This window comes from Xiphophorus hellerii, chromosome 22, assembly GCF_003331165.1.
Source record: "Xiphophorus hellerii strain 12219 chromosome 22, Xiphophorus_hellerii-4.1, whole genome shotgun sequence".
In the NCBI taxonomy this organism is placed as follows: domain Eukaryota; kingdom Metazoa; phylum Chordata; class Actinopteri; order Cyprinodontiformes; family Poeciliidae; genus Xiphophorus; species Xiphophorus hellerii.
Window position 1 is genome coordinate 4,302,066 of NC_045693.1, and position 13,849 is coordinate 4,315,914.

The 13,849-nt window shown below is 36.3% G+C and overlaps 1 protein-coding gene across 1 annotated transcript; it reads left to right on the plus strand.

The window, feature by feature from the left end:
• The first annotated feature begins 1,625 nt into the window (after positions 1-1,625).
• On the plus strand, positions 1,626-12,236 carry LOC116712724 (opsin-3-like). Its single transcript, XM_032552545.1, has 4 exons — positions 1,626-2,094; positions 5,407-5,726; positions 10,159-10,410; positions 11,482-12,236. The coding sequence occupies exons 1-4, from the start codon at positions 1,782-1,784 to the stop codon at positions 11,764-11,766; spliced, it is 1,170 nt and encodes a 389-aa protein (XP_032408436.1). The 5' UTR covers positions 1,626-1,781; the 3' UTR covers positions 11,767-12,236.
• Positions 12,237-13,849: the final 1,613 nt, after the last annotated feature.

Here is a 13,849-nt window from a genome sequence, read left to right on the forward strand (position 1 = left end):
AAAATAAAAAATACTGAGGTGTAAACAGCATTTTATGCTAACTAATAAAATACATCGAGAGATTCATGAAACTGACACAACCAGTTAAATCTTGTCCACTGATTTGATTTGTCTGTTTGCAAATCAAATCAAATCAGAAATGCTTTGTTCATCCAAAAAGCTGTGGACTGTGATGGATCTCTGGTAGCAGTCAGTCTTACAACGACTCAGAAGACGCCTCTGACTGAAGACTGTTACTCCACGACAGTCACATGACTGTCCTGACATGCTAACGGTTCCATTTCCAGGTAGGAGAGGAAATATCTCCCAGCAACATGTCCTGAATGACACCATCATCAAACAATGCTAATCCACCTCATTTGCTTTTGCTGCTCCTTTCTAGGTCACTTCCTGGTCCAGTGGTTAGAAAGATGAGCAGAGAAACAGATTCTGGGACCCGATGATCCATGAAACCGGCTTTCACGCTCCTCTGGGATTTAGGGTTTGTAGTTAGACGTACTAGTCAGCTGCCCTGTTGTAAAAAAAAAAAAAAAAAAGCTATAATAAGTTGTTGCCATGCTTACACAACCTAACAATTATCCGAAAGTTAAAAAGTAGGAGCAAAACTTTTCCCTGGTGCACAGCATCCAAAACCGGAGGGAACAACGCTCCGACCAAAACAAATATGAAAAAAGGTACAAAACAAACAAATCAGAAGGTAACAGAGTCACTCCAGCATGATGCTGCCGCTCTTCATCTCTTAAATGGTTTATATAATTTCTGTAATAAAAAAAACTTTCTTCATATGTTCTCTAGTTTTCTCTGAAATATTTAGTTTAGAATTTAAAATTTAGTTTGCAAAATAAATATTTTGTTCATAAACTAAATATTTAGTTTGAAAGCTAAATATTTAGCTAGTTAGGAAACTAGAAAACTAAATATATGATTTCCTAACTAGATGTTTAGCTTCCTAACTAAATATGTAATTTGAAAGCTAAATATTTATTTTGTAAACTAAATATTTAGCCTTCAAATTAATCAATAGTTAAGAATCTAAATGTTTAGTGACTAAACTAAATATTTATTTAAGAACTACAGATTAATTTAAAAGCTAAAAATTTAGTTTACAAACTAAATACTTAGCTTACTAACTAAATATTTAACTTGAAAGCGAAATATTTATTTTGTAAACTAAATATTTAGCCTTCAAATTAATCATTATGAAGAATCTAAATGTTTAGTGACTAAACTAAATATTTATTTAAGAACTACAGATTAATTTAAAAGCTAAAAATTTAGTTTACAAACTAAATACTTAGCTTACTAATTAAATATTTAATTTGAAAGCTAAATCTTTAGTTTGTGAATTAAACATTTGTAAATGTTTGAATAACATGATAACTTTGAAAAATGAACACCAACAGTTTTTTCCCTTTATAACGGGCTAAAAAACCCAAAAATATTAGTTAACTTTTTATTGTGTAACTTCACAAACACTGATTTCTGCATCTTTGCAGGAAGATTTGAAACATTTAAGTTAAACTGTCAACACTGTAACACCTTTGTGACGTCACACAGCATGTGGGTCAAACGCTGCGCTTTAATTTGAAAGGTATCGCGGAAAGGAAACACTCACGCCTGGTCCACCTTGACTTCGTCACATTGACCCAGTTTCATTCAAGAGCGCTCGCGCTGCTTGTCCGTTTGAATGCGCGGCGCGCGCGCGGCTGCTCAGCGAGCGCACCTTGCCACTTGCCTCTCGTGCGCCTCACAATGCTGGAAACCAAGTTTGCGTCCCCGCGATGAATCCGGCCAACGAGACCGAGAGAAGCGCGGACAGATACCTGTTCGCGGCTGGAACCTACAAACTTCTGGCGGTCGCCATCGGAACCATCGGAGTGTTCGGGTTCTGCAACAACGTGGCGGTGATTTTGCTCTACTGCAGGTTCAAGAGGCTCCGCACGCCCACCAATCTGCTGCTGGTCAACATAAGTTTGAGTGATTTTCTGGTGTCGGTCATCGGGATAAACTTCACGTTTGCGTCGTGCGTCAAAGGCAGGTGGATCTGGAGCCAGGCGACATGCGTCTGGGACGGATTCAGCAACAGCCTGTTCGGTGAGAAAATACACCCCATCTGTGAAGAAATGTTTTCTTAAAAGAGGTTTTTATCATTTTTATTTTTCATTTATTTTTGCTTTAAAATGTCATTAAAACACAATTAATACCTTATAAACCATCGACCAGATATTGATTATACTCCTAATCGATAGATACTTTATTTAAGAGTCAACCACTAGATATACATACATCCACAACCATCCAAAATAGTACGAAATGCATAATATATTAAAGTTAATTTACTAAAATGTATTACAAGATATCGTCTTATATACAAAAGAATTTATTTGTTTGCAATTTTTTATGGATTTCTAATATTCTATAAAAAGGTCTGTAGAGCAATTTTTAAATTAAAACAGCTACATTTTATTATCACTATAGGGATCACTGCGTCATGCAGATGTAACCTTATTTAACAAGACATTGAATTGTTTGTTAGCATTTTTAATGTATTTCTACATAAAAGAGGCTGTGAATGCTTTTTAATTAAAACTGAGCATAGCATCATGTTAGTTGTTTTATTTAACAAAAAGTAGTTGAATTATTTGTTTATTTGTACTATAGAGGTCATTGCATCGTGCAGATGTAATGCTTACTGTCTTGACAAAAATGAATTGATTTATTTATTTATACTTTTTAATGTCTAATAATGTATAAAAAGGCTCAATAAAAGACCCTGAAAGCTTTTTTGATTAGAACTGAGCATCCAGCAACCTAAATGTTACCTTATCAGGAAGAGTTGCCTTTTTTGTGCATCTGACATCTCGTTGGGATGACACACGTTCCCACTCATTACCATAAGCAGAGCCGTATTTAATAATGAAGTGTGAACAGGCACTTTTTGGCTCCCACCACCGTTCGACCTCCAGCCCCAGAGGAAGGCTGAGTGATAACGAGCTCATTAGAAAAACCCTTCTAGCCTTTTTTTTTTGTTTTTTGTTGCATTTTCATTTTGGGAGTGCTGGACAGTTGCCCTCCACTCCTGTCATCCTGCCGTCCTTTAGCTGACATTGCATTGTGAGCCTGCAGGATGTGAGGAACACGTCTGCCTGCCTCTGTCAGCGCGCAGTACTGCAGCGACGTGTTTGTTTTTTGGTTTTTTTATCTTTCATGTTTGCATTTCAAACATGTCACAGGAGACATTGCGGATCAAACAGATGCAAAGTTGACGGTCACGTCGATTCTCGTACTGTACATCTTAATTCACCAGCAGGATATGGCAACCTGCTCTGGCCTACATTCACAAAATGAAGCAAACCTGGAAGATAATGAAAGTTTAAGCTAAATAAATGAGTGTTCACTCATAAATTAGCTGATAATCATCTATTCTTTTGTGTTACGATCCAAGGTCACACAGATTAAAGAGCTCCAAGAAAAGATGAGGTAGTGATGCTACATCTTAAAAAACTACGTTTGTAAAACTACAAAAGCTCTGAGAAATCTGATTTATTTATTTCTTGATGTTTTTCTGAATTCCTTGTCTTGTAATCTATATTTTTTCTTGACTTAAAGGTGTTGAATGATGTTTTTATAAAAAAAAGGAACTTGTATACTTTACAGAAGGACTGAAGTGATTAATCATGATTAATCGATTAGTGAAATAACCGTCAATGATGCTCGGAATGTATCACTCTGTGTGTAATGGGTTTCATTTGTTAAGTGTATTGGGATCCAGTAGATTTTTACTAAATCTGAGATATTTTAGTTAAAAAGCACAAAGATAAAAATAATCCAAGAGTTTTTCAGTCAGTTTTGAAACACTAACAGATAAACGACTATCTACAAGATGAAAATCTATTTTCAATTAGGGCTGAAACCATTAATTGTGAATAGTCACGATTAACCATTCCATAATCGTCAATTAGTTGACGATTATGTCAAAACTGTACAAAAAATTTACACATTTTTCATTTAAGATGAAGTTTTAGCTTCATCTCGTTCAGTTTCTGTTAAAAAAATCAGTTCCAGTTATTAATAGTTTCAGCCAAAATATGAATCAAAAGATTAGCTCTACACGCTATTGATGTTGAATTAAGCAGAAAGGGCTGAACTTGCCACATCCTAGAAGCTTTAATCAAGCGTTAACTAAAGCAATGTTGTCGTATTTTAGACAACGAAATGTTTATTTTCTTATTTAAAAATTATTTTTTATTTGCATCTTTCTAATATTCTACAAAAAATGCTGAAAAGCAAAATCTGCAGAATTGACCAATTCTTTTATCCGATTAATCATCAGTATATACGATTGATCGATTACTGAAATAATCGTTAGTTGCAGCCCTATTTTAAAGTTGCCCCACGGCTTGCAGATGTGCTTCTTTTAAAAGTTGGAACAATCTGATGACAATCAAATCCGCTGCACTGACAGAAACAAGCCCTCCGCTAACTGTTGCTCTATGTTACGCTTCAGCTAGCTCAGCCTGTGGTGAATGCTAATGCTAGTTAGCATTACCACAGATAACGTCAGACAAACAGTTTTACCTTTAACAGTAAGTTGTTTCTCTGCCATTAGCACATTGAGCAGTGAGTACATGAGGATGATTGACAGCATTAAGACCCACATGGACTCCTTTTGTCGCACAACCAGGTAATTGTTAACTTCAGTTGTTATAAAAATGCTATATAGATCAAATACGACTTAAAAGAAATTTGACTTTGATATTTAACACCTTGAAATTGGGCTTCTCTCTTTAAAACGCAGCCTTCTGGAAGTAATCACAACATGGCTCCTCTGTTAACCCTTTAACAACGTTTTTTATCAGAGTTTTTTGAGAAGTAGCTCCTATAATGAACTCAGCAGATGCACAGTTCTACCAGGTGTTTGCTAATCGCTGCTGGCTAGTCTGAAGGAGCTGAGTGGAGAAGTTGCAGAAGCTAATGAGCTTGGAAACTGCAGTTCAGAGGTGGAGCTGCACCCCAAGGCGGGGCTTCGTCCACCCGGCCGTTTTGGACAGCTGAGTGGTTTCTATGGAGATGAAAAGATTAATCAAACGTTCATGAAAAAAATCAAAGCAACACTCCAGGTATGTTTCTGATGAGAGAATGAAAAAGTAGATTTTACATCATGCTGCCCCTTTAAAAAAGCTTTAAGAGTTGCCCTGAAATGACTGCTCGGTATTCGGTTTACATCAGAAGTGTCAAAGTCATTTTCATTTTGGGCCAAATCAAAATCATGAATCCTCTTAAAGGGCCGGTTGTGCCAGATTGTGTTGTTAAAACCAGATTTGGCCCCCGGACCTTGAGTTTGATGACGACTGTGATGAAAGTCTGACCAAAGAGACGCTGAGTCGCCGCTCTTTCTCCTCCCAGGCATCGTCTCCATCATGACTCTGGCGGCTCTGGCTTATGAGCGCTACATCCGGGTGGTGCACGCCCAGGTGGTGAACTTTCCCTGGGCATGGCGGGCCATCGCCCACATCTGGCTGTACTCGCTGGCCTGGACGGGGGCGCCTCTGCTGGGCTGGAACCGCTACACGTTAGAGATCCACCAGCTGGGCTGCTCCCTGGACTGGGCGTCCAAAGACCCGAACGACGCCTCCTTCATCCTCTTCTTCCTCTTTGCGTGTTTCTTCGTGCCCGTTGGCATCATGGTCTACTGCTATGGCAACATCCTTTATACAGTGAGAATGGTAAGGCTGCGGACGATGTTTTTATTGTTTTACAAGAACGCACACCTTCTGCTCTGCTGGAATAAATTCTCCCTGCAGGTGACATTTCAACCATATTAAATTCCTAATTTTGATCCACCGTTGGTTCTCTAAAGCTGACATTTCAGAGCTTTTCTGGTTTTATGCTCTAATCCCAACAAATTGACAATAACGTCTGGCTCCTCAATACTCATTCTAGCACATAAAACACACTAAAAAAATAAAAAGCCTAAAGTTAGCCTAAATAAATAAATAAATCTATAATTCTGAGTAGCAAAGACCATTAAATACTTGAAATAGTTACATCCTCATTAATATAGAAACGGAAATAAATTTGTTTTTAATTAAATTTTAGAAACAGTGTTTTTGAAAAATATCTAAATTTTTCAAAAAAATTCAATCTTCAAAAACCAAAAAATTTGATTAATTGATGAAGTTAATCATTGCTCACTGCCAGTTTAAACGTTGTGATAAGGATTTCATCGTTATAGCAATGCTGGATGCAGTTTTGCATTAAAGCACAGGTTTCCTCCTGCCACTGTAACAACAATAACGGACCGAACTGGCAGAGCAGACAGCAGGAGAGATCCAAACTGAAATGGTCATTAAGCTCACAGTGAGCAGAAGCAGAAAGAAAAGAATCCCAAACAGGCAAAAATTGAAAATGATCCAAATTACATCCAGACAAAAAGCAGGTGTGAAGCTTTAAAATGTAACAGGAGGGAAATAATGTGAATGAACAGTTGCAAAATGGCAGGAAGGAACCAGAATGAAGCTTTGACCAAACAAAGTAATTACATAAAAACTCATCATTCATCTTTATATAAGTACAATTATACAGCAAAGTCTGCTCTTTCAAAACCAAACAAGAATCACTAAAAGCAGGGAGAAAATTTACCTTGGTAACAAGAACTCTTCTGTAAAAATAGCTTATTATTATGTAACTAAAATTATAGATTGATATTAAAATAAACATAAAACATGTGTATGTAACAAGTGTATGTTTTGCGCTTTGCATGCTTGCTTTAATCTAAAGCAGTACAAGAAAGCTTTGAAATTGTTCTCTATTTGTGTTTTCACAAATACATTAAAGGTTCATAAATTATTTGACAGAATCTCTGTTTGGCATAGAGTAATTCAGATGTGGTCTGAACAGTCTAAATATGTAAGTTTTGATTTATAAATGTGGTTGAAACTCCCTTAAAAAAATACTGAAATAGCTATTTAATTAATCACAGCAATAAGTAATCACAACATTTCCACTGGGCACACCACAGGGGAGTGCCAATTATGCAAAATTTAATTTTTTCTTGTTTTTGTACTTCCATTTGGGTCTCAACTACTTCTAAAAACAAACCAAGCATTTAAAAAAATACACGTCTGGAAAATGAGCCGTTTCAAAAACCTCCAGATCGCCAAGTCACAAATCAGCAGGCACCTCATTGTTACCTAGCAACCCTAGCAGAGTTCCGTCCGTTACCTAGCAATCCCAGCAGAGTTCCGTCTGTTATCTAGCAACCCAAACGGAACTCCAGCATGTTTGGTCAGCTGGTTTTACCTCTGTTTGCGCTGTACAATGGCTATCGGAAAAAGACAAGTGTTTTGTTGTTGACTTAAAATCCAGAAACCATTTACTGCATTCTTGTTGGTTGTACAGGAGGCTCCACTTCTGCTTTTCAAAGATGTATGGTTGTACAGCTGCGCATCTATTTGCAGCCATTTTCAGGTGCGAGTGTAAACGTTGAGTTGGGGGCTCGTGGCCGGCAGCAGCTTTCTAGGATTTAAAGTGACAAGAGACCCTAAAACGGCTCATTCTGACGAAAATCTTAGTATCTAAGAATGATTTTGTGGAAAAAAATATAATGAACATGTTTTGTTTAGGCCATTGAATTATCCTAACCTGTTCAAGGAAGCATAATAGGTCCCACTTACAATAAGCAACAGAAAAATCAAATTGGGGTGATATTTTCTGCCTTTTGCTGCCCTTCATGTCGTGCCGCCCAGGGCAGAGAGCCATTTCACCCAAAGATAAAATATACCCATCACCAGACATTTCACTTCCAGATCAGTTTGACTCAAACGTAAAGCTAAAAAACATAAATAACAAACCTTTAGTGCTCATAAGCTGTGGTCAGTTTCTAGACTCCTGAAGCACAAATACCACATCACTTCCTATCGCCCTGGTTTGTTTAACGATTTTAAATGTCACGTCTTCTAGGTCAGCTGCTCTAATTGTTTGCGCTCGGATAACATTTCCACTTCGTTGTGTTCATTTCATCACTTCTGCTTTAGTATCTCCCACAGTGAGCTCAGATTGAAAACGTTACCTGAAATAACCTCAAGTTTAGTTATTCCTTTGAAAACATGGACTCAGTTATGGATTTTCTTTATGCTGACTCTTTCTAACTCTTGTGGAGATTTTTTTCATTACATTAAATCTGCATGTAAAATATAAAGAAAACCAGTCTTAATTCAGTTCAAGTGACCCACATGTCTTTGTGAATCAGTTTCCTCCCTGAAATATTCACCATTTTGCTGGAAGTGTGAGCAGCTCCCTCCTCTGAGACCCCCGAATTCGAGCTGCAGAAAATTCCCAGAACGGCGCCGAAGCCTGAGAGGACTTCACGGCGATCCGGAAAAATCTTCAAAGAAGAAAAAAACCCAAAAAACACTCTGAACGCTGCAGAGATTTCACTCCAGAGCAGCTGGCCTGCTTTTCCTGACACAGAAAAATCCATCAGGCGTCTGAAGACCTGGAGAGAGCAGCAGATCACTAACATGGAACTGGAGAAAAGATTAAAAAATCTATGAATTAAACCACTAAAAATGATTATTAAATGATTGCAGAAGCTCACTTTTTAATTAAAATTGAAATAAAAAAGATTTAAATGTTGAACTCATGGAAAATTCTTCAAAGATCTCCTGTAGCAGTCTGTAATGCAGCAAATTTGAAGAAACCTCTGACTAAAGACAGTCTGTTTTTCTAAGACAGTCTTATTAATACACCTGTTACAATAATTAATAACAAAAAATAGTCTCAGAAGTTATTGCAATAAACAATAATATTGCTTTGAGACCATTTTCAAGTAATATGATGGTCTTGGGATTCTGGTAGTGGCAGAATCATGATGTGGAGTCGACAAGGAAACTGGTCATAGTTGATGCAAAGATGGAAGAAAACACATTGGAGGTGAAACCTTCCACCAGGACAGTGGTACAAACGACATAAACAGACTGAAACCGTGTTAGAAAAGCCCAGATGTTCAAAGGGGTGTCCAAACTTTTTGCCACTTTGGCCAAAAAAATAAAGTATATAAATAAAGGTATTTATTCTAGGTCTAAAACAAGTACATTTTTCCCAAGAACTCAAACATTTTCTGATTAAAATCAGAAATTTTCTAGAATAGCATTTGCATTTTAGAAATGTTTAAGTTTCTTTTAGAAAGTTTAATTAATGTCAAAACTTTTTTTAAAAAAATTTACTTGTACATCTTTTGAGCTCAGAAATGTCCTTTTTTCTAGAAAATTTCAGAGATTATGCTCAGAATTTCTGAGGTTTTTTTTTACTACTTCTTTAATTTTGCTGTATAAAAGAAATATCTAGTTTTCAGTTTCTTTGGGGTTTGATACATTTATTTTGAGTAATAAGAACGGGATTTGGGTCAACTTGTTTCAAAACATTTTCTATAGTTAGCCAAGTTAAAGAAAGAATAAAAGCTGATTTGTTTTTTTTCTGCCAAAAACTTAAATTTTGTGATTAATCTTAGAAATTTTCTAGAAAATTTTTCAAAATAAAATTTTTGACATTTGAATTCAGAAATGTTCATGTTTTTTTGTGGAAAATTTCTGAGATTAGTCAATTTTTTTTTCTAGCAAATTTCCTTCTGAGGCTACTCTCAAAATTGAATTTATTTTTTGTTATAAGAACAGGATTTGGGTGACTTTCTCTCCAAACATTTGTTGTATTTAGCCAAGTTTAAGAAAGAATAAAAGCTGATTTGGTTTCAGCAAAGTCGGCTGTTCAGTTAAAGTCCCTGGATAAACTCAGTTTTAACTTTTGTCAATGTTTTAACTTTTAAAACTTGTACTTTACATGTTTCTGTGTAAGAAAATTATGTTGGTAACATTTTTTTACTGTGATTGCAAATTAAAAGTCTACATCTACATCCACAGGCCGAAATTTGTGTCACGTTTGAATTGTAATTGGGTGCAGCACAAAATTAGTACAAGGGCCACAAATGGCCCCTGAACCACACTTTGATGTAAGTGATGATTTCCGTTGTCTGCAAACAAAAATAAATTAGATTTCCAAACTAGAGTTGAATTCAACACCTCATATTTCTGAAATGAAACATTCAGATTTGCAGCTGAAGATTTTAAAGTCTTAATTTTCTCTTTCTTTCCATTCCTGCAGCTGCGTTCCCTCCAAGACCTGCAGACGGTCCAGATCATAAAGATCCTGCGCTATGAGAAGAAGGTGGCGGCCATGTTCCTACTGATGATTTCCTGTTTCCTGGTGTGCTGGACGCCGTACGCCGTGGTTTCCATGATGGAGGCGTTCGGCAGGAAGGCCATGGTCTCTCCCACCGTGGCCATCATCCCGTCTTTCTTCGCCAAGTCCAGCACGGCGTACAACCCCCTCATCTACGTGTTCATGAGTAGAAAGGTTTGTAATCCTCTAAATCAGTCTCTTTCAAACCTCTGGCGGTCCGCGAGCGCCCCTAGTGGTTCGCAAGGTACTGCACGTAACAACCGTTAATGTACTGTGACGTCAGCTCAAAGTGCGACGCGTACAGCTAGCTGCAGCTAGCTTGAAATAATAATGGATAAATGGCTTAAAACTGGGTCACTCAAAAGAAAAACTGAAGATACCGATGGAAAGAAAACAGCAGGATTATTTATGTGATCAGAGGAAAATGTGTTGTTCAAGAACGATTCAATTCTTTTGAACGGCTCTCTACTGTAGGACTCAAGTTTCAGTTAATGAGAACTGTTCTGTCTTTGCTGTCACACGTTATGAACTATTGATATTTTTAACTACGGTAATTAAAAATGATTAAATTAGCTTAGTTAAATATAATAGATAAATACGACATAAAAATTGGTGAAAGATTTTGTATTTAAGAAGAGGATTTTACCATACCAATTTAGTTTTGTCTTATTTCAAGTGTACTAAGATATTTACACAAGAAATTAGACCAAACATACCTTGTAAGACTTTGTATTTTGTTAATTTTATTATGAAATGTTACTAATCTAATTGGAGTAAAATTTCTGGATTATCAGCTCACTGAATGAAAAATAAACATGTTTTTAACCAAAAATTCACCCAACACAGTAAACACACCTGCAGGTTTTGTTAATTTCATAATTTTTTTTATTGAAAGAAATTGATTTGGGAAAATTATTATTACTTTTTGTTACTTGTATGAATTATTGTCATTTTGAGCCGTAGAATGCTAACATTTCCACTCAACTTTATATTTTAATCTATCCGATGATGCAATTTTTAAATATGAAGTGATTGATAATTTGATGAGTCACTCAGTACATGAGTAGACTTTCTACCAAATACTCAAATACTTTTTTACCCCTACTTGAGTAATTTCTTGCAACTTTTTACTTGAGTAAAACTATGATGAAGTATTGCTATTCTTACTTGAGTGTAATTTTTGGATTCTCTACTCACCTCTGATCATCATCATCATCATCTGTTTTCCTCATCCTCTTCCTCCAGTTCCGGCGTTACTTCCTGCAGCTGCTCTGCTCCCGGCTCTTCCATAAGATCTCCTGGCTGCAGCAGAACCTCAAAGAGCGGCCGCTGACGCCCGCCGAGCGCCCCGTCCGCCCCATCGTCGTCTCCAGCGCCTGCGACTCCAAGGACCGCCCCAAGAAGAGGGTCACCTTCAACTCCTCCTCCATCGTCTTCATCATCACCAGCGACAACTTCCAGCAGTTCGATGTCACCTCCAAGGCCGGAGATTCCTCGCAGGTGAACGTCGTCCAAGTGAGGCCGCTGTGATCTTTGACCTCTGGATAATGCCTTATGATCAAACATGCCGTTCCAAGCCAAACTAATCCCGCCTGACCTCCACGGCTGTTTCTGTGTCTGAACGCAGCTCCAGACTTTTTACAACTGACCGTAAATACCCAGCAACACCTAAACGAGTCGTAAAGAGGGGGACATCCTCATTAGACATGGGCTTGGTGATATTAAGTAGGTAATTGCATAGTTGATTAACTAGTTTTATGTGATGCAGTGTGTGGCAGAGAAGCTGGGTTTCCGTTACAAATGAGCTCAAAACTTTGTCAACATTCAACACTAATGCCGGAAAAACACAATTTTAGTTAAACGGCATTAAAATCACACCTGAGTAAGTTTGTTCATGAGAAAAGTCACTAAAAAACATGCTGCATAGGCCTGTCGCAGTAAGTAATAATCAATTAATCCTTGATCATTTAAAACATCAAAAATTTCCATTTGCATGATTTATTGTTTTTTTATTTTCTCTCTCTTTTTTTTTTTTTTTTTACCAAAAACTGGATGATAAAAAATCTTCAGTTTGGTGTTTTGGTCTCAATTAGCCCTTCTTTTGAGGGATAATTTTGTTTTCAAAATTCTTTTTATTTGTTGTTTCTGGATATTTAAAATGTCTTCCAGTTCCAGTGTTAAATGTTCATTACAATTTAAAGCTTAATAATCTTTGATTACCATTGTATTACTTGAAAATGGTATCAAAACAACAATATTATCGTTTATCGCAATGACTTCTGGGATTATTTATCGTCCTCCAACCACTTCCTGTTGTCTCCTTAATTTCCTCCAGTAGTAACATCCGGTTGTTGAACACATGCGACAAAAGTTTTTCCATTACAGTTTTGTGAAATACACTAATTTCTAAACAGCCGAAAAAAATCCACTTCATCCTAAGCAAATTTATTTCCGTAATTCCAATTTGGGCAAATATTACCAACGGAAACACAGCTACTATGTTCAGTATTTACTCTGCCATAACACAAAATCTTACCAAGTATGTTTGGTCTAATTTCCACTGCAAATATCTTAGTACACTTGAAATAAGACAAAACTAAATTACAAGTAACTTTTGAGCAAAACATAGGAGCTTGTTTTAAGTAAATAATTCCTAAATTTTGACAAAAAAGTGCTAGTTCCATTGGCAGATTATTTCAAGTCAACTGTCCCTGCGCCGTTACCTAGCAACGCCAGCCAAGCTCAGCCAGTTACCTAGCAACCCAGTTCTAGTTCCACTGGCAGATTATTTCACGTATGACAAAACATTTTTCCAAGTACTGGTGGGCATTTATTATATTGTTTTATTTATTTATTGTGATAAATTTCTTATAATAATTTAGTTTCATAAATAAAATTAAATTTGAAAATATTATTAAATGGAGTTTAACTGTACTGTGTAAAAGTTTAGTGTATTACAAATGGAAATTTTTGAATGTTTTCAGGAGCATTATTTGTGTTTGCGAGGCTTTGATGCCGGGCTATGCAGTCATAGTTACCTAAAAAAATAAGTAACAAATAGTTCTTATTGTCACTTTTATTGGTGTAGCAATAGTATCACAAATATTCACTGCAAAAACAAAATTTTACCAAGTATTTTTGTCTAGTTTGTAGTGCAAATATCTTAGCACACTTGAAATAAGACGAAATTAACTTAAAAATAACTTTTCAGCAAGATTATTTACTTGCGTAAGGTAAATAATTCCTTAATACTGGTGAAAAAGTACCAGTTCCTTTGGCAGATAAATTAACGTATAACACGGGAAAAATGTTTGCCAACAGAACTAGCACTTTTTCATCAATATTAATGAATTATTTACTTAAAAAAAGCTCATACGTCCTGCTAAAAAGTTACTTTTAAGTTAGTTTTGTTTTATTTCAAGTGAACTGAGATATCTGCACTAGAAACTATACCAAAATACTTCGGAAGATATTCTGTTTTTCCAGTGTTGCGATAAAACTTTAAATCCGTGTTAGGTATCTCTAGTTATAAGTGAAATAATCTGCCAGTGAACCTAGTACTCTTTCATCAATATTAAGGATGGATTGAGTTAAAACAAGCCCCTTTATTTTG